Source organism: Thamnophis sirtalis, unplaced genomic scaffold (assembly GCF_051295495.1).
Source record: "Thamnophis sirtalis isolate CommonGarterSnake01/CBP01778 unplaced genomic scaffold, rThaSir2_p1.2 scaffold_12, whole genome shotgun sequence".
In the NCBI taxonomy this organism is placed as follows: Eukaryota; Metazoa; Chordata; class Lepidosauria; order Squamata; family Natricidae; genus Thamnophis; species Thamnophis sirtalis.
In genome coordinates, this window is record NW_028261392.1 from 51,383,680 (window position 1) to 51,404,196 (window position 20,517).

At 43.9% G+C, this 20,517-nt stretch overlaps 1 protein-coding gene across 3 annotated transcripts in view; it reads left to right on the plus strand.

The window, feature by feature from the left end:
- CUNHXorf58 (chromosome unknown CXorf58 homolog) overlaps window positions 1-20,517 on the plus strand; it is an 83,069-nt gene that overhangs the window by 36,643 nt on the left and 25,909 nt on the right. For all 3 annotated transcript variants that reach the window (XM_014075633.2, XM_087726521.1, XM_087726520.1), the window contains exon 6: window positions 2,654-2,883. In XM_014075633.2, the coding sequence (XP_013931108.2) occupies window positions 2,654-2,883 (230 nt within the window). The remainder of the gene's footprint in view (window positions 1-2,653; window positions 2,884-20,517) is intronic.

A 20,517-nucleotide genomic window follows, 5' to 3' on the forward strand; every position in this document is an offset into this window, starting at 1 on the left:
TTATTATTAACATGCTCTGATGCTAAGGAGTTCTACTACTCCCTCCCTACCTGAAAAAAATTCTGTTCAAACTGCCACTTGGGCTTGGCCAGCGCATGATTAATCCGGCCTGCTGACTGGAATTTTGGAGAGGAGCCTGAGGCAGAGAAGGAGATAAGATAGGAGAGGTTTCTGTGGGGCAAGGCTGAGGGAGAGAAGGGAATAGGGTAGGGGAGGATTCTGTAGGGCAAGGCTGAGGGAGAGAAGGGGATAGGATAGGGGAGGATTCTGTGGGGCAAGCCTGAGGGAGAGAAGGGGATAGGATAGAGGAGGATTCTGTGGGACAAGCCTGAGGGAGAGAAGGGGGAAGAAGAGGATAGGTTTCTGTGGGGCAAGCCTGAGGGAAAGAAGGGGATAGGAGAGGTGTGGCTTCTGTGGGGCAAGGGTGAGGGAGAGAAGGGGATAGGATAGAATATAGGATAGGATAGGATAGGATAGGATAGGCTTCTGTGGGACAAGCCTGAGGGAGAGAAGGAGATAGGATGGGAGACATTTCTATGGGGCAAAGCTAAGGGGAGAGAAGGGGATAGGATAGGAGAGGCATCTGTGCGGCAAGCCTGCAGGGGAGAATGGGAGAGGATAGGGGAGGATTCTGTGGGGCAAGCCTGAGGGAGAAAAGGGGAGAGGAGAGTCCGATCCGTAACTACTCATTAATTTTCAAGCCAGATCACATAGTTTTGTAGCAGAGCACGGGTATTTAGCTAGTATCTTATAAACTTGTTTAATTGATTGTCTCTAATGTGGTTAATTTTACCATCTCTGCCAATTTTAAAATCCATTCTTCAACAGTTGGCGTCCCTTTTTCTTTCTAAAATTTGGCATTGACAATATTTGCAGCAGTTACCATGTAAAAAAATATCTCTAAAATTTTTCTTTTGATTTGTCCATAATGCCTAAAAGAAAAGCTTCAGATTTAATTAGTATTTGCATTTTGAGTATTTCTGCCTTATCATTATTATGTTTCTTCAGTACAATTTGTCATACACATAAGACCACCATATATGATAAAATGTTCCTGGAATTTGAATACATTTCTAACACTTGTTAAAAGTACCTGTATACATTTTTACCAGTTTGTTCCTAGTCAAATACCATCAATATATTTTGTTTCAAAAAATCTTTGGAGAATACTAATAAAATGGATTATCTGGTTTCCTTCCAGCCAGGATTCAGGTCCAAATTTGGGACAAAGACAGCATTGGCATTGGATGTCCTCTGGTGGAATGAGTAGTTTATTCAATCCTTTCTCCTCTTTTAACTCTTAGCAACTTGGTATCATCATTTTATGCTATACCTCTGGGCCAACTTTGAGGGCTGGCATTAGGCAGCAGTGTATTGTGTTTGTTTATTTCCTTCCTTTGAGTCCAGTTCCATTCAGTATTAATTGCAAGAAAAAGATCTGGCTCCTACTATGTGGAATGCTGCAAGGCTTGATACTATTTATTATTTAGCATATGGCATATCATACATGGACTAGGAACATATATTAATATTTTATGTAGATTAGCAAAACACAAATTAATATACAGTAAATGTTAAAAAGATTTATATTCAAATAACAATGTCTAGGCCAGAGATGGCTAACCTTTTTATTATTGGGTGCTGAAAACGTGCGTGTGCGCACATGTGTGTGCCCACACCCATAATGCAACACATGTGTGACTACCCTCCTTGCGCCCCACCCCCCTGCGCATGCACACATGACCCCCCTGTGCTTCCCCTGCCCCCCATGCATGTGTGTGTGGCTTCCATGTGTCCCATTTTGGGCTATCAGGCCTCCCTGAAGCTTTCTGGGCATGGGAGGAGCACTGCACCCCCCTGTGCTCCCCCATCCTCCACACACATCTCTCTTCATGCATGCACCCATGTCTCCCCCTGCCTCCATTGATGAATGCGCATATCCCGGATGAGCCTCACCCACCCTACATGCGCAGCAGAGACCTGAAAGTCAGCTGGCCAGCAGGAGGCACACGCGCATGCGCAGTGGAGCTCAGCTGGGCCGATAGCTCACATGCCCGCAGAGAGGCATCGCGTGCCACCTATGGCACATGTTCCATAGGTTCGCCATCATGGCCTTATATCATGTGGGACCAGGTTGTTTAAGGGGGCCTCCTGTCGCCAATTATATCTACCCATCCCATCAGGTGCAGCAGAAGGGCATGTTGTGGGTTCCGTTGATCAAGGAGCTTTGTTTAGCAAGAGCCAGAAAGAGTCTTTTTTACTGTTATACCCACCATTTGATACATCATTTCCTCCCACCCAAAGTGAGATTGGCCCCAACTTTTCTGGCCTACCAGAAGAATTCTTAAAACATGGATGTGCATCAGACTTTGGGATCTCATAGAGCCTGTTAAATGGTTACATTGCTACAGTGAATTCTCCTCTGTCTTTTTATTATTGTATTTTAAATGTAGGTTTTCATTGTTTTTAATGGTAGATTATGGTTTTACTTATGTTTAACTATATACAGTATGCCACCGAGAATCATATGCAAGTGAGATGGGCAGTCATATAAATTTAATAAATGAATAAAATCAATATATAATTAAGCTACCCAAACTTAATTGGATTATAATTAACATTTCATAAATGTTGTTTCTTTATGGCTTTCTAGTATGCCAGTCATATGGATGAAACTCCAGCATATTATGGTGGAAGACATAATTGTTGGAGAAGGCTGACGTTGGAAAATTGGCCTAGAGCAATGATAGTGTATGACATCATGGATTATGCACAGTCTGGGAAGCTGTCTGCTAGACTTAGAGCTGAACTTCCATTTCTATTGCTGAAACCACAGAACGAAGAGACATGTCGTGCTCAAATCTTGGCTGTTTGTCAAATTAGGTAAATAATGTCAATTGTCACCAAATTTGATTGCTAACTTTCTTTGGAATGTCTTTCTTCCCTTTTACTTTATTTGTTAAAAGACAAATAAGAATTAATACCAAGAGAAATGTCATATTTGTAACTACAATATTCTGTATTTTTCAGACTGTAAGATTCACTTTCACCCCCCCCCCCAAAAAAAAAGTGGGTGGAAATGTCAGTGCATTTTATAGAATGAATGTTGCCAAAGCCCTGCCCACCCATCTGCCCCCATCCTTCGGCCTCTGCCTTCCAGCAATATGTCTCCTTGCAGCAAACAGCCTGGTCAGCTTCAGCACAGCCTGATTTAGCACAAGCAGCTGATTGGCAGGCAAAAAATGCTGTATTCGATGTATAAGACACACCCAGATTTTCAGCCTCTTTTTTGAGGAAAAAAGGTGCGTCTTATACTCTGAAAAATATGGTAATATAAATTGTAAATAAGAAAAATAACAACTGTAAAAAGACAACCAACAACGATGGCAATTAATATTATCCCATACAGCAATTAGCAATAGCAATAGCAGTTAGATTTATATACCGCTTCATAGGGCTTTCAGCCCTCTCTAAACGATTTACAGAGTCAGCATATTGCCCCCAACAACAATCCAGGTCCTCATTTTACCCACCTCGGAAGGATGGAAGACTGAGTCAACCCTGAGCCAGTGAGATTTGAACAGCCGAACTGCAGAACTGCAGTCAGCTGAAGTAGCCTGCAGTGCTGCATTTAACCACTGCACCACCTCGGCTCTCTAATTGCACAAGATGGTGGCACATTCACACACAGCAGCTCCAAGCTCCTGGTATTGGTGTGTGGTGCTTGGAATAATGTGTGTGCACAGTGCAGCGCAAGGGGCAAAATTTGCCTACACCCATGTAGAGATGATAAACATTGGGATCGCAAGTCTATTTGGGTTTACCAGCAATTTTCAGCAACCCCACAACATACCGAACTGCATGGCTAGGCCTCCAGGATCTCCATGGATTGTTGTCGGGTCAGTGGGGAGGTGCCAATGGAAGTGAAAGAAGCGGAAACAAAAGTGCAGCTGTAAGCCAATTTGCTAGCTCGGCTTCAAAAGCAGCCCCAAAGATGATTGCTGTTTTTTGATGAATGCCAGATCCCTCGTCCACAAAATTAGAGCTGCAGATGGCAGCAAACAGGCTTCTCCGTGAAAGTTGTGTAGTGATTGTCACAGAGACCTGGCTACATCCATCTCTACCCGATGCAGCAGTGGGGTTAACTAGCCATGTCATTTATCACTGTGACAGAAATGGCGACTCCGGTAAGAGCAAGGGAGGAGAATTCTGTATCTATATACATAGTGACTGGTGTGTTAACAGCAGAGTAATATATACATATTGCTCCCCAGATGTGGAACTGATGCCTCTCATGTGTAGGCCATTTTATCTGCCTAGAGAAATCACTGTGATAATTATTATCTCCCTGCAAACAGCCAATGTTCCATCATGCTTGAAAACAGCCACTGTTGTCCCAGTCCCAAAGAAAACAGCAATTAACTGCCTAAATGACTACAGACCTATTGCACTAACATTTGTTGTGATGAAATGCTTCAAGAGATTGGTTCTGCAACACCTTAGGACATGCCTCCCATTGGACTTTGACAAACATCAGTTTTTCTACAGGAGGAATAGGTCGACAGACGATGCCACAGGACTATGTGCTCAGTCCCTACCTGTATTCACTGTACACATATGATTGTGTATCATCTGACCCATCCCCTGTGATCATTATGTTCGCAGATGATACCACTGCATTGGGTCTTATTACAGGTGGAGTTGAAACAGCATACGGGGGGAGGTTCAAAAACTATCCACATGGCACTTTCAAAACAACCTGCATCTGAACATCAGCAAGACAAAGGAGATGGTGTTAGACTTCCGGAAGAAGAGTGAGAAACCTTCCCCACTTTACATTGAGAGGGGCTGTGGAGAGAGTTTCCTCCTTTAAATTCCTGGGAGTCTATCTCAGTGAAGAACTTATCTGGAAAATCAACCTGACCCAGGTGGCCAGAAAGGCCCAACAGAGACTCCACTTCCTTAGATTCTTGCGAAAAAATAAAGTGAAACAACAACTGATGACCTCTACTGCTCCACAATAGAAAGCATTCTAACTCATTGCATTATGGTGTGGTATGCTGACTTGACAGCCGCGGATAGAAAAACACTACAGAGGGTGGTGAGCACAGCACAAAACATCATGGGCTGTCCCTTGATACCACTAGACGACATCGCTAGGGCTTGCTGCCTTAGAAGAGTGAGGAAAATCATCACGGACAACTAACATCCTGGTCAGCCCTTCTTTATTCTCCTACCATCTAGAAGGAGATATAGAAGCATAGGCAGCCGCGAAAACAGGCAGAAGAACAGTTTTTATCTGTGGGCTCTCAGACTCCTGAATGAAAAATAACTATAACATAGTACAATTGACTTGCGGAGCTGGCACAACATGCAATAAGTTCATATGGTGCAATAGGACTGGGTGTTTGTTAGTAGGATTCACTGGGCTAGGAATTTTTTGTCTTTCACTGTGAGTTGTATTGTTTGGAGGGAGTGCACAAAGGGAGGCTCAGCCAATCTCATTGTACACATATTGTACTCTGACAATTAAGGTTTGAATTGAATTGAAGGTTCCCATACCTCCAGGGCCTAAGGCTCAACAACAAAACCAGATCTTCAAGACTCTACACAAGGCCAGCAGAGTAAATTTGGTCTAGAGGAATAATGCCAGATTTAACAGGATGGAAAGATAACCCACAGCACTTCAAACATAGAAACTCATTGGTACAGAATGCCATTTCATCTAAACCAGGGGTGGGTTTCAATTTTTTTTACTACCAGTTCTGTGGGTGTGGCTTGTGTGGTGGGTGTGGCTTGTTGGTCTTGTGACTGGTTGATCATGGGACTGGGTGAGTATAGCTGGTTGGTAATGGGACTGGGTGGGCGTGGCCAACTTGATGTCACTCACGTCAAGGGGCACCTTGCCTGGCCTCCTTTTGCCTCAAAGGCCTCAACAAGATACAATTTCTCTGTCTATTTATTTACTACTTCTGAACATCCAAAATATACTATTTAATTCTATGTATATATGCCATACATGTACATACATATTACATAGTATATAGTGTATATAGGCATACAAAAAGATACATTATCTACTATATATACTGTATGTGTATGAAAAAAAACAACACACACACACACAAACACAAACACACACACACACAGAGCTCTTCCAAAACTATACACATTCAACCTCACTTACTGCATTTGGAAAAACACCCAGAGTTCACTTTCTGCCACACATTTAACTATAACTTCTGTATATTAGAACATTGCACATGCATTCAGATGTTCTTCTCTAGCTTGCACATGACAGTTAGAACCAGGAGATGTCATGACTTGAGTAAAATGTGGTGAAGCTCACTTAACAACACTCTTGCTTAGCAACAAAAATTTTGGGCTCAATTGTAGTAATAAATCAAGGACATTCTCTGCCTGCCTCTGCATGGCAGCCTTGTCCTAGTAAACTCCTTCTCCTTTCTGACAATTTTCCTCTCTGTTAGAGGCATCAAAATAATCCAGACAATTGTAAGTGTCAGCATTCCAAATATCATGCAGAATTAAATCAGAGTCCAAGGCAGAGCCATCCTTAAAGTTCCAATTTAATAAGACAGACATGTTGGCAACGAACTGTGGAATCCCAAATCTGAAAACCACCTGGGATTCCACCCAGTTGAAAGTTCATGATCTTATCCCCACACCCATAAATCCATCACATGGTCCAATCTTCTTCGGCCACGCTGGCATCTCCACCCAGCTGGTTCCAGTCAGTTGCAGAGGTGCGGATACAAAAGATGACTTTGGCTTCTAGAAAGGAATGACAACAACACATTCCACAATTCTACTCCTTTCTATTCCCCCTCCCAATTACTACACTAATGAAACAGCATAGAAAATAATAGAGTGTGCGGCAGGCCAAAAATCCTAATAGGAATATAACTGCAGGCCTGACAGGCAGCCTCTCCTCAGAAGAAAAATGTTTCCTGAAAAGAGAATAACATAAAAGTTAACATAACAAAATTAACCCCCTCTTCCCCCCTCAGGGGGACCCTTTGGCTTATCGGGAAACTTCCCATGGAATTGTTTTACTAACTTCTCCACTTTTAGATTCCAACTTTTCACGTAAGTAGCTTCAGACAAAGGGTAACCCTTCCAATGCACTGTAAATGATTCCTATTCAGCCTGGAGTCAATTTTTTTCCACCTCAGATTGTGTTTCCCCTTCTATCACTACAGGAGGAGAGAAAGCTTGGGTGGATGCTCTTATGCTGGACCAAATTACTGGCTTCAACAAGCTACAATGAAATTCTGGGTCAATTTTCCCTAGACTTCTGGGTAGACTGAATTGAACTGTAACTGGGTTAACTATCTTCACAATTGGGAATGGACCTAGAAATTTTGGACCAAATTCCTTGCTAGGCATTCTTAATCTCATGTATTTGGTAGATACAAAAACTTTGTCCTCCACACGGAAGGGGGTTTGGAGCGAGCGATGTTTATTAGCTTGCTTGTAGGCTTCTGCCGCATCTACTAGAGCCTTCTTCGAATTCTTTCTTTAGTGTGTCCATCCATTCATTCAGAGACATGGAGGAGGGAGGTTTTCTAGGCAGCTCAGGCATGGAAACAAATTCCATGCCACTGGTAATCTGGAAAGGAGTTAATTCAGTGCTGCTGTGGACCATGTCTTTGTACGCCACTTCAGCAGCGAAGGGTAGCAAGTCTGGCCAGTTGTCTTGCTGATAGTCCACATAACGCCAGATGTATTGTTCCACCATCGCATTGGCTCTCTCTGCTGCGCAGTTCATGCTGGGATGAACCTCTGAGCTCAGTTCTTCTGTGGACCCAATGGATCTCAGGACCTCTCTCCAGAACTTGGCTGTGAACTGGACCCCGCAATCTGAAATGATCCTCTTGAGCAATCTGTGCAGGCGATAAATGTGTTTCACAAACATTTTCGCTAATTTCTTTACGGACAGCAACCCTAAGCAAGCGATGAAGTGCGCCTGCTTGGAAACCAAGTCAATAACTGTCCAGATTACTCTGTTCCCACTGCTGTCTGGGAGTTCCATGATGAAGTCCATTGCAACATCTTCCCATGGTCGATTAGGGCTGGCCACTTGTTGTAGTAGTCCAGGGGACTTCTCTGGCAGTGGTTTCATAGTTGCACAAGTAGCACAGCTTTTTACGTAATCTTCCATCTCCGATTCCATCTTTGGCCACCAAAATTGTTGCCTGGCAAGGTGGAGCATTTTTAGGAATCCAAAGTGGCCTCCTAGTTCTGCCTCATGACTTCTCTGTAGAACTTCCAGCCACAACCCTGTGGGGACTTACAGTTTTAACCCCTTCCAAACTAATCCATTTTTCATCGTTAGGATTTCCTGGTTATTGTTGAGCCACTGTTTTGTTGGGAGTGCCAAGCTGTCATCAGCTTATCCTGGTTTCAGTTAGTGACTTGGGCTGTCTTTTGGTGGGAGGAAGAAATGATGGGGTGAACAACGTCTCCCTTCTTACCGTCGTCCTGTGGTTCTCTTGACAAAACATCCCCCAACAAGTTTTTTGATACTTGTTGGATCTCTGGGGTTTTTGTCTCTGTTGCAGGTGCTGCAGGTTCTGGGCTCTTAGGTTCAATCATCCTTGGCTGGCCCTTTTCCTCCACCGGTGGCAGCAGCCCAAACACAATCATCAATTTCCTACCACCGTCTTCCCACTTTATCATAGGCTTCCACTTGTCAAGCCATGCAAGCCCCAAGATAATTGATTCCGGCATCTCTGGAGCAACAATGAATCTGAGAAGCTCATAATGGCGGCCCACTTGTAACTTCACCAGTTCAGTTATTAGCGTGGCTGGGGCCCCTCCAATTAGTGTTCCATCTACCTGCTCAACCCGAATGGGACAGGCTAGAGGTCTTGTGTGTATGCCTAGTTGCTTGACAATTGACGCTGATTAAGCATTGAGTGCAATCGGTGTCCACAACTGCTTCAATTTCCCCTTCCACCCCCATCTCAGGTACTTGGAGGTTGACTTGGAAGGCGAAAGGGCGGATGGGTGCATTCAACATTGGGTCATCTTCAGCGTTTTCCTCCTCCAAGGCCTCCCCATTGGTAGGACTCTTCATCACCTTAGGTTGGGAATCCTCTTCCAGAGGTTGTTGGCCCAGATGACTCTTCTGAGGTGGGTTGAATTTCCCATTTTGATAGGGAATCTGTCTTCAACTCAGTTGCAGGGTAATGGGTCATTTCATTTATCTGTTTGGAAGGAGTAATTATCTCCACTCCAGTCCTCCAGGCCATTGCAGTTTTTTCCCCGCGAGCCTTGGCTGGGGAAGGAGGGGGAGCACTCATGTTTAGCTGCTCAAGTTGATCTGGGACTTTCATTCTCTGAATTAGTTTTCCCAGTCCCTTCCGGCTGATCTTCCCAAATGCTATTTATGTGAAATTTCCCTTTCCCACAAATTCCTTTGCTGCTTGGGAGAGATTTAGAGAAGCGTGTCATCTCACCCCCTCCGGAGTGCTGGTGATTTATTTTAAAAGTAGATTTGGGATAATGTCAGTGTTCCAAATATCATGCAGAATTAAATCAGAGTCCAAGGCAGAGCTATCCTTAAAGTTCCAATTTAATAAGACAGACATGTTGGCAACGAACTGTGGAATCCCAAATCTGAAAACCACCTGGGATTCCACCCAGTTGAAAGTTCATGATCTTATCCCCACACCCATAAATCCATCACATGGTCCAATCTTCTTCGGCCACGCTGGCATCTCCACCCAGCTGGTTCCAGTCAGGTGCAGAGGTGCGGAGACAAAAGATGACCTTGGCTTCTACAAAGGAATGACAACAACACATTCCACAATTCTACTCCTTTCTATTTCCCCTCCCAATTACTACACTAATGAAACAGCATAGAAAATAATAGAGTGTGCGGCAGGCCAAAAATCCTAATAGGAATATAACTGCAGGCCTGACAGTAAGGTTTCCTGCTGCAGCAAGGGGGTTGGACTAGATGACCTCTGAGATGCCTTCCAGCCCTAAATTGCTGTGCTGTTTCAAAGCGTCTTCTGAAGTCATATCTAGTGCCAGAGTTTGTGGTGCTTCCTTCCTCTTCTCTCTCTTTCTCTCTCCCTCCCTCCCTCCCACCCTCCCTCCCCCTTCTTTCCTCTTTCCTCTTTCCTCTTTCCTCTTTCCTCTTTCCTCTTTCTTTCTTTCTTTCTTTCTCTTTCTTTGTCTCTCTCTCTCCCTCTCTCTCTTTCTTTCTATCTTTCTTTCTAAATCACTCTAAGATTTTATGAAAGCTTAGGGTGAATTAAGTCTTTGTCCAACCTTAAACCAGGATTCCAACAAAAACCTCTAGTTCAGCATCATACTCAGGTTTCAATTTTTTATCCAGAGCCCACCAGCTTCAAAAGTTCGGGACAGACCTGGTCTCTCCAGCTTAGATTTCCCAATTAGCCCTGGCAATCAGGAAACCATGTGTCAGCATTCCAAATATCATGCAGAATTAAATCAGAGTCCAAGGCAGAACTATCCTTAAAGTTCCAAATTAATAAGACAGACATGTTGGCACATCTGTGGGATCCCGAATCTGAAAGCTTCCTGGGTTGCCACCCAGTTGAAAGTTCAATATCTTGCACCCACACCCACAAGTTCATCACATGGTCCAATCTTCCTCTGCCACTCTGGCATTTCCACCCATCTGGTTCTGGTCAGGTGCAGAGGTGCAAAGACAAAAAATGACCTTGGGCTTCTAGAAAGGAATGACAACAACACATTCTACAATTCTACTCCTTACTATTCTCCCTCCCAGCTACTACACTAATGAAACAGCATAGTAAAATAATAGAGAGTGTGGCAGGCCCAAGATCCCAAAAGGAATATAACTGCAGGCCTGACACCATTGGGTGTGTGCCACCTCTGAACCCTCAGCCACCATTGATACCACAAGATGATTTATTGATGTTCCACTATCATGGGCTTTGGGAGAGTGGCCACCACAAGGGATGGAAGTCAAGCAAGGCTAGGAGGCATCAGAAAGGAAGGCTAGGATGAGGGATGTCTATAGGGATTCTCAGTCATTAGGGTTGTCTCTAAGATGTTTTTTTCCCAAGAGGGAGGGCAAGGTTAGCACACTCCCAGCCACGACCTGTGGTGCCTCCATCTGCCAGCTCAGGGCAGTGGGCTCAGCTGCAGCCTGGACGAGACAAAGAACTGTGGGGAGCCTACTGTGTGTTGCACCCCCTCCCAGCCTTCGCCTATGAAGTCACACACACACACACACACCTAGCACGTGTTTCCAATGCTTTGGGGCTAATTTCTCTCTAAGCGATCTTTAATCCGAGAAAGAGTCCCATTCAATATTTGGTTGCCAAATGGCCACACTCTTTCTACCTGGGTTGCCGGTGATATCATTCCATTATATTTTAAACATGTTGTTCATTTTGCCTTATCCAAATGATTTCCTCTTCTCAATTTAATAACATTTCCATTGAGTGCAATCATACAAATGTTCTCATCTAAAATAATTGGCACCCTTCCTCATAGGACTTGAATCTTTTTCTCGAGAAGCTTGTGAGTAGTCCCTTCTATAACCTGTTCAAGATTCTGAAATGGAACATGGTATTGGTTCAGTCAGGGGTCATGGCTGTTTATTATACATTAGAAGAGGTAAAGACTGGTTTAGTAGCATCATCCTACCATGTTTCCCTCAAAATACAACCTATCCTGAAAACAAGCCCTAGCTCGATTTTCACATCTGTGTCCAATATAAACCCTACCACAAAAGCAAGCCCTAGTTAGGCCCCTTCCATTATCTGGTTGTCTGAGGTGGGGTGAGGTGCATATGTAAAAATCAAGCTAGGGTGGCAGTGTATCTGTCCCACTTGCTTACCTTGGTTACCTCCCAAGCCCTGACACCTGTCGTGCTGCTACCTGACTTCTTGCAGCCACTCCCAGCTGGATGCCACATAGCGCATCATGCCAATGCCGCTGCTCACGGCATGCTGCTGTGTGGCACATTGCACCAGTGTCGCTGCTTGCTGCAGGGTGCTGTATGATACATTGCAATGCTGCCACCGCTCACACACACAATGGCTCAGTGCGTTATATAGTCTTCTGCTGCGAATAGTGGCACCAGTGTGATGAGCCATGGACTGTCTGGCTGCTCACAGCTGCTCACAGCAACAAAAGTCAGGCAGCAGCACGGCAGGTCTCGTGGCGTGGGAGGCCTGGCTGCAGTGGTCCTAAGGTAAGTGAGTAAGACATCCCCTGAAAATAAGACCTGGTACTTATTTTGGGCCCCCCAAAAATAAGACCTGTTCTTATTTTCAATGAAACATGGTAATGCCATCTTAATGTCTTCTTAGTACTACAAAAGGGAGGCAATACAATTTTACAGGTTGCTGTAGGAATATTCGGTTTGCACATTTGTCCATTATTTTAATTACAATGTTATACTATAAATATTAGAGTGGATGTGATAATACAGATCTAACATTGGTTGATCTCAAGCTAAAGAGAGTTAGGCTAGGTTAGTACTTGAATGGACGTCTACCAGAAAATACCAAGTCTGGACTTTTTCTGGAATATTTTTCAGCCTTTCAGATATTATATTTAAACCATAGCTGATGCGCACATATAAAATTGTTTATGTCATAAAACAGAAAATTGTTTTAATCATAGTATTGTATGCATAGGAAGATGACCCTATGTTTAAAATACCCTCCCTTTCCCAAATGAAAAGGAGTTAAAGGAAAAAAGTTAATCTAGAACAGGGGTGTCAAACAGGGCCAGTGCATCATGCGCTGGCCATGCCCACCCCCATTTCAGCGAAGGAGAAAGAAGAAGAAGAAAAAATGACATGAGTTTCACATTTCTGATATAGAAAGTTTGTGTAATATATAGGAACCCACATTATCAACGGAGAACATACAAATAACATATACTTGTGATACATTTGGTATACCTGTTTGTGTCTATGTTTACATATCTGCTGCAAGCTACATTCCTCACCATCCAGCTCCCAAAAGGCATAGATGATTGTATTAGTAACTATTCATTTTAAAAAACTGCCTGTAAAATAGCCCCATTTAATCAATAATTCATACTAATATGCATGTACCAATTGTTCTTTCTCTCATACATAAATCTCTCTTGCACATAGAAACACATCATACATTCCTCTTCCTCTTCCATCAGGAATAGTAAAAAAAAAAGAGAGAGAAAAGCACACCAACAAATGGAGTAAGAATAGGTGAAGGAAAAGAATGAGAACACATTTGGATGGTGGTAAGACAGAGGGAAGTGGTAATTGGATAGAGAAGTAAAAAGGGAAATAAACTCTATTTGGTCATTATGAAAAAAAGATATACATTCCGCAGGCAAAGATTCCCCTCTCCTTTCAATTTAGATTCAGATCAGGACATGGTATGAGTCAGTATTGGTCATATCTGTTGCTTGCCTATAGAAGGCAGGAAATGGAAGTAATGCATTCAACCTTCTTGACCTCTCAGCAACTTTTAATATTATCAACCATAGTATTGGGGGTTGTTTTGGACTCATAGATTTCATTCAATGAGCAAGTGGAAGCTATGGCCAGGAAATTCTTGGCACAACTATATGTAGTGGAAGCATTCTTGGACTGGGACAATCTGCTAAACATCACTTAGGCTGTAGTTACTTCTCAAGTAATTTGGGTTATTGCATGAGGCTGCCCTTAAAAACAATCTGGAAGATGCAGCTGTTCTAGAATCTAACAGTGTAGGTGTCAGGGTTCCAAATAACATCCCCAAGCAAATAAGACTCCGAGGCAAGCATTTCCTCAAAGTTTCATTTTATTAGAGATGTCATATTGGCACATATGGGAAAACCCGAATCTGAAGTCTCCCAGGTTTTCCCCACCCAAAGGAAAGTCAAAGTTCCTTCCCCTGCACCCACATGTCCATTACATGGTCCAATCAGGTCACCATCCTAACTGGAGTTGCTTCTCAATCACACCTCTCCAGGTGCAGGCTGAATATCTTTGACTCCCAATGAAAGAATGTTGTTATGGCTATATATTTCACACACACCTTCCAGATTCCCACAGCATGCCCATCCATGAAGTGTGGCAGCCCTGAAGATCCAAAGAAAAATATGCCTCTAGGGCTGACAGGTTGCCCCCCTCAATTGATAAGCATGTCCTGAAACGAGATGAATGTAGGAGGTCCCTAGCCACCTCCCCGACTTATTAGGGAATTCATCATGGAATCGTTTTACCAGCCTATCTGCCTTCACATCCCAGCTCTTAACCCAGGTAGCTTCAGACAAAGGGTATCCTTTCCAAAGGACCAAATATTGCAACCAATCCCTATGTAATTTAGACTCCAAATTTTTCTTAACTTTATAATGGGTTTCTCCTTGCACAACCATTGGTTTAGGTACTGGGCAATCTTGTAGTCTCAGTCCTGAACTAACAGCAGCCTTCAGCAGGCTGCTGTGAAAGACTGGATGCACTTTCCCTAACAGGCATGGGAGGATCAGTTGAACTTTTAACTGGGTTAATTACTTTCACTTTTGGAAACGACCCCAAGAAAATAGGTCCTAGCTTTTTGCTGGGCAATTTCAACCTAATGTATTTGGTAGACAGGTAAACTTGCTCTCCCAAACGAAAGTGGGGTTGCAGAGATCGGCATTTATCTGCTTGTTTTTTGTATACTTCTGCTGCTTCTGCTAGTGTTTTCTTGGTGTTTTCCCAACCATTCTTGAGCGACTCCATCCATTCAGCTAGAGTCATGGAGGAAGGTGGCTCTCTCGGCAGCTCAGGCATGGGAACGGGTTCCATGCTGCTTGTGACTTGAAAGGGGTTATTCCGGTGCTGTTATGCACTGCATGTCACTTTTCTGAAAGGCAGCAGATCCTCCCAATTTTCTTGTTGGTAATCCACATAGCATCTTATGTAGCGCTCTATCATGGCGTTCTGAAGCTCCATTCATGTTCGGATGAAAAACTGAGCTGAGTCCCTGAATCAACCTGATGGATTGTATTTTTTAAAAAGATTTTGAATCAATTGATCTCTAAATTTATATGGCAGGGAAAAAAAAACCAAGAATAAAACTCAAAGCGATGCAAGATATCAAGAAAAAAGGAGGATTTGGCGTACCGGATTGGGAACCTTATTATAATGCAGTCATTCTAACATAGATAAAAGAATGATAATGTTGGGAAACAAAAAATTACTCTAATTGGAAGGGCGTGACCTCCTATGGTATGAAAAAGGATCTGCACATGTATTTTTATAAATACTATGTCAGACAATCCCTGTTATTAGTATGTAGTAAAATTAAACATGACCATTATATTGAAATACCCATTTGGCTATCCATAATGGAAGCATACATACACCCAAATTTAATTAACATGGAAAAATTGTCACATACAAAGAGTTATTGAACAAACAGGGAGAGATAGAAACCAGATTAGAATTGGCATCATAAGGGGTACACCTAGAATGGTGGTCTTATTGCCAAAGGTTACACAATATTAGATAAACTTCTGACAGAGACAGAAGATAGGTTGAATAAAGTGATATACAGATTTTTGCTGGAATATAAACTTGAGTAAGATCATGTCAAAGAAACTATGGTCACTTTGGCGAAAAATTTTGGTTATAATGTGGAGTTGGCTAAATGGGAAGACTTTGGACACTTAATCAGAAACTAACAATGGCCACGGCTTATAAAGAAAATCTGTATAAGATGTTCTACAGATGGCATCTTCTCCCAGCACAGCTCTCCAAAATGTTTAAAAAGTTGGCCCCAAATTGTTGGAAGTACAAAAAAACCTCCAGGCATCTTTTATCATATGTGGTGGACATGCAATGAGACAAAAAATATATTGGAAAATGATACAATTATGGCTGGAACAAATGGTGGGAGATCAAATTTTGTTCAAACCAGAAATTTTTCTCCTAGGCATAATATCGGAGGGGTATAAGAAAGATGTGCTCTATCTAATTATACATGTATTAACCGCAGCGCATATAACATGCGCAGTATTGGAAAAAAGAAAATATCCCATCAGAAAAAATTTGGCCTGTGCAGAAGCAAGATAGGCTCACTCTCGAATTAAAAAATAAAGGGGAATCAGAATACTATGAAGTTTGGAACATATTTTATTATTGTATCATTTATTATTGGTATAAGACAACGTGATAAGACTGGAACAAATTGTAAATAATGTGATTGGATAGAAGGATAGATAATGTATTAAGTAGGCCAGTGATGGTGAACCTTTTTTGGCTCGTGTGCCATAAGGGGGAGGAGCACAGGGGGGTCATGCGCAGGCGTACCGCACCCATAATGCAACGCACGATCCCCCAGTGCGAATGTGAACATGAGACGTACTCCCCCCCACATTTTCCTTGTTTTTTTTTGCCCTCCCCAGACTCCAGAGACTTTATAGGAGCCTGGGAAGGGCAAAAACAGCCTCCCCTGCCCCCCCAGAGGCCCTCTGGAGGCTTCAGGGACATTCAGGAGGCTTCTCTGAAGCCTCCAAAGGGCAAAAAACGACCCTATGAGCAAACTGGAAGTCACTTCCGGTTTACTCATAGGGTCGGTTTAAGCCCTCCAGAGGCTTCAGGGACCTTCAGGAGGCTTCCCTGACTTCCGCTTTGCTCGTAGGGTGGTTTTTAGTCCTCCAGAGGCTTCAGGGAAGCCTCCTGAACATCCCTGAAACCTCCGGAGGGCTTAAACCGACCCTACGAGCAAACCGGAAGTCTGTTCCCAAACTTCCTGTTTGCCCATAGGGCCAGTGTTTTGCACTCTGGAGGGCCTCTTGGGGGGGGGAGGCTCTTTTCGCCCTCCGCAGGCTCCTATAAAGCCTCTGGAGCCTGGGGAGGGCAAAAATGGCTTTAAAAAAAGGCTGAACTCAGCTGGCCAGTGTGTGCATGCATGTTGGCCAGCTGACAGGCAACGCCTCACATGCCCTGAAAAATGGCTCCACGTGCCACCTGTGGCACATGTGCCATAGGTTTGTCATCCCGGAAGTAGGCTAATAGTTATTGGACAAGATTATTTGTATATAATATGATTGTATGGTCATTACGACTTCACTGTGCTGCACTGTTTTAAATAAATATAAAAACAATAAAAATATATTTTAAAAAATTCTCTCCAGAATTTGGCAGTGAATTGAACGCTTCTGTCTGAGACTACTTGGCGAGGCACTCCATGCAGATGATAGTTCTGGAGGCACCAGAACTGCCTCCAGGCTAAGTGGAGGGTTTTTAAGAAGCCAAAGTGACTGGCCAGCTGGGAGGCATGGCTGCGCTGCAAGACCTGCAGCCTCAAGCTGGTAGGGACATATAGTTTGAACGCCTTCCAAGCCAGTTCCTCTCTTATGGTCAGGATGTCCTGGTTTTCATTAAACCACTGATTGGCTGGGAGTATGGCTTTTAGCTCAGCCGTTAGCTGCCCTGCCCCGGGGTCATTTTGGCATTTGGTCTGGTTCCTGGTGGTGATTTGCCTGCTGATTGAAGTTGGGGAATGATTGCATGGATGACTTCCTTCCTCCTACTCTCGAACTGTGGCTTTCTGGATAGTGCATCTGCTAGTAGGTCTCCCCCCCCCCCCCGATGCATTTTAGCTCAGAGTTGAACCGTTTGAAATACTGTGCCCAGTGGACTTGTTTGGGAGAAAGTTTTCAGGCTTTTTTTTTTTTAGGGCCTCCAGGTTTTTATGATCAGCCTCAAACTGCACTTTGCTCCCTTCTAAGAAATGCTTCCAGGAGATGAGAGCCCAGCAGACTGCATAAGCCTCCTTTTCCCATATTGCCCACCGTCTTGCCCATTGCACCCTAGCGACCAGGCCAGTGGTTGGGTTGGACACAGCTTAGAAGGGCGGGATGTTTTCAGTAGCTCCATTAGGGGTATGGCTACTTTTGCAAATGCTGGAATACATTACCTATAGAAGTTTGCAAACCCTAGGAAGCTCTGGAGCTGCTTGGGGTTGTGTGGGAATTGCCAGTCCAGCACCACTTTCAATTTCCTGGGATCCATCTTGACCCCCTCACTTGACACTCTTAGTCCAGGTAGTCTAGGGAAGTCTTTTGGAATTCACATTTAGAGAGCTTCGCATAGAGCTTCATGGTGAGGAGTTTTTTCAGTACTTATTGCACTAATTCAATGTGTGCTTCTAGCATTTCACTAAATATAAGAATATCATCTAGGTAAACCAGGGCCCCTTGTAGAAATGCTCATGATTAGCTCATTGATTAGCTGCATGAATACGATGGGGGCTCCATGGAGCCCAAATGGCATGACCATAAATTGGAAGCTGCCTAGTGGGCAGGTGAACACAATCTTCCATTCATCCCCCTCCCTAATCTGTATCCGATAGTAGGCTTCTCTTAGGTCCAGATTGGTGAACACCTTGCCCTTTGCCAAGTGACTTAGCATGTCCTTCATTAAGGGGAGGGGGCTGGTGTTCTCCATGCACATGGCATTAATTTCTCACCCCCTGTCTTTTTTCTCTTTGAACACACGGGGGTTGTCACTTTGGATTTGGGTAGTTGAATGAAGCCCCTAGCTAAATTGGCATCAGTGTATTTTCTCAATTTCTTTTGGGGTCATGGAATACATTTTTGGCTTTGGCAACTTGGCTCCCAGTATGAACTCAATTGCAGTCCCTAGAGAGGTGGGGAGGGAGGAAGTTGCAGTCCTGCTTGCTAAAGGTGACCGTCATATCCCGATATTCCTTAGGCACTTGAGAACAGCCGGGGAGCCCATCTGTGGTGGCTGCAGTGTTTTCCAGCTGGCTGGGGCTGCCAGGGTTCAGTGCCTGTTGGCATTTATCCCGCTGAATTGGTGGCAATGGACCAATACCTATTCTTAGCTTTTGGTAGCCATCTTCCCACGAGATAGTTGGGCCCCATTTGTCCAGCCAAGCGAGACCTAATATGATTGCTTCAATCATTTTGGAGGCTTCTACGAAACATATAAGCTCCTGGTGGCATCCCATCTCCTGTTTAACCAGTTCTATGACTAAAGTGGCTGAGGCTCCACCAATTAGTGTCCCATTGACCTGCTCAAAGCATATGGGGTGTACCAAGGGTTTCCTGCTTATCCCTAGCTGTTGGACAATGGGGAAGCTGATCAGACACCTGGCCAGTGTCTATGACAGCCTCTAAATCTCCCTGGGCCCAGTTTACCATCTACTATATGGGACTTAATGGAGAGGGGTGGATGGCTTCACTTACCATTATATTCTCTTCCCCACTGCTCCCACTGGCGGACCCTGGAGGGGTCTCTGAAGCTGGAGTTTCCTCCCTTCCACTGGATAGGAGAGGAACTTCAACAGTTTGTTTGGTGATTCTTCCTTTGTCTGGTGGCTTCCTTGGGGTTTTCCTTCCCCGAGATGCTGATGGATTTCAGAATTGAGGTACTGGGGCTGGAGCCTGGCACTCAGATGCTCAGTGGCCTTGCCAGCTGCATCAGAAGTGCTGGTTGTGGTGCTTCAGCCAGTTTTGCAGGGGATCAGTGACCTAGAGCAGTGTTTTTCAACCTTTTTTGTGCAAAGGCACACTTTTTTCATGAAAAAAATCACGAGGCACACCACCATTAGAAAATGTTAAAAAAAATTAACTCTGTGCCTATATTGACTATATATAAAGTAATTCTCTTGAATAGGAATCAAATAAATATGTAGTGGAAAATGGGAGCAATGTCAAAATAGCTTTGTTTGCCAGAACGGGGAACACCTTGGGTGCTGCAAGGGTCGCTAAGTGTGAAAAATGGTCGCAACGGTCGCTAAGTGTGAAAAATGGTCATCAGTCACTTTTTTCAATGCCATTGTAACTTTGGTCACTAAATGTTTTCCCCCTCCTTGAGACTCCTCACTTCTTCCTTCATTCCTCTTGCTTATCTACCTTCACCTTATCTGTCTTCTGCTCTTTCCCTCTCTTCCTTCCTTTCTCCTTCCATCATCTCTTCTTTCCTCACTCACTCCCTTCCTCCTTTTTTCTCTTCCTTCTCCTTCCATTCTTTCATCTTCATTTCTTTTGCCTATCTACCTTCTCTGTCTTTCTGCTCTTTCCATTTCTCTCTTCCTCTTCGCTTCTGTTCCTTCCTCCTTCCCTCCTTTCCTATTTCTTCCTTCTTCCTTCCTTCTGCCTATCTACCTTCACCTTCTCTGTCTTTCTGCTCTTTCCCTGTCTTCCCCTTTCCTCCCTCCCTCCTTTCCTTTCTAGTTCCATCTTTTCTTCTTTCCTCTCTCCCTCTTTTTCTTTTTTCCTTCCTTCCCCCTTCCTCTTGCCTATCAACTTCATCCTCTTTGTCTTTCTGCTCTTTCCCTCTCTTCCCCTTTTCTTCCTACCTCCTTCCCTCTTTTCTCCCTCCCTTCTTCTTTTTCTTCCTTTCTTCTTCCATCTTCCTCCTTCTCCTTCCATTCTTTCTCTTTCCATCCATCTTTTCTCCTTCCATCTTCTTCTCCCCCCCCTTCTTCTTTTCCTCCCCCCCTCCCTCCTTCCTTCCTCTCCTTTCCTTTCTCGCACACAGGAAGGGGAGGG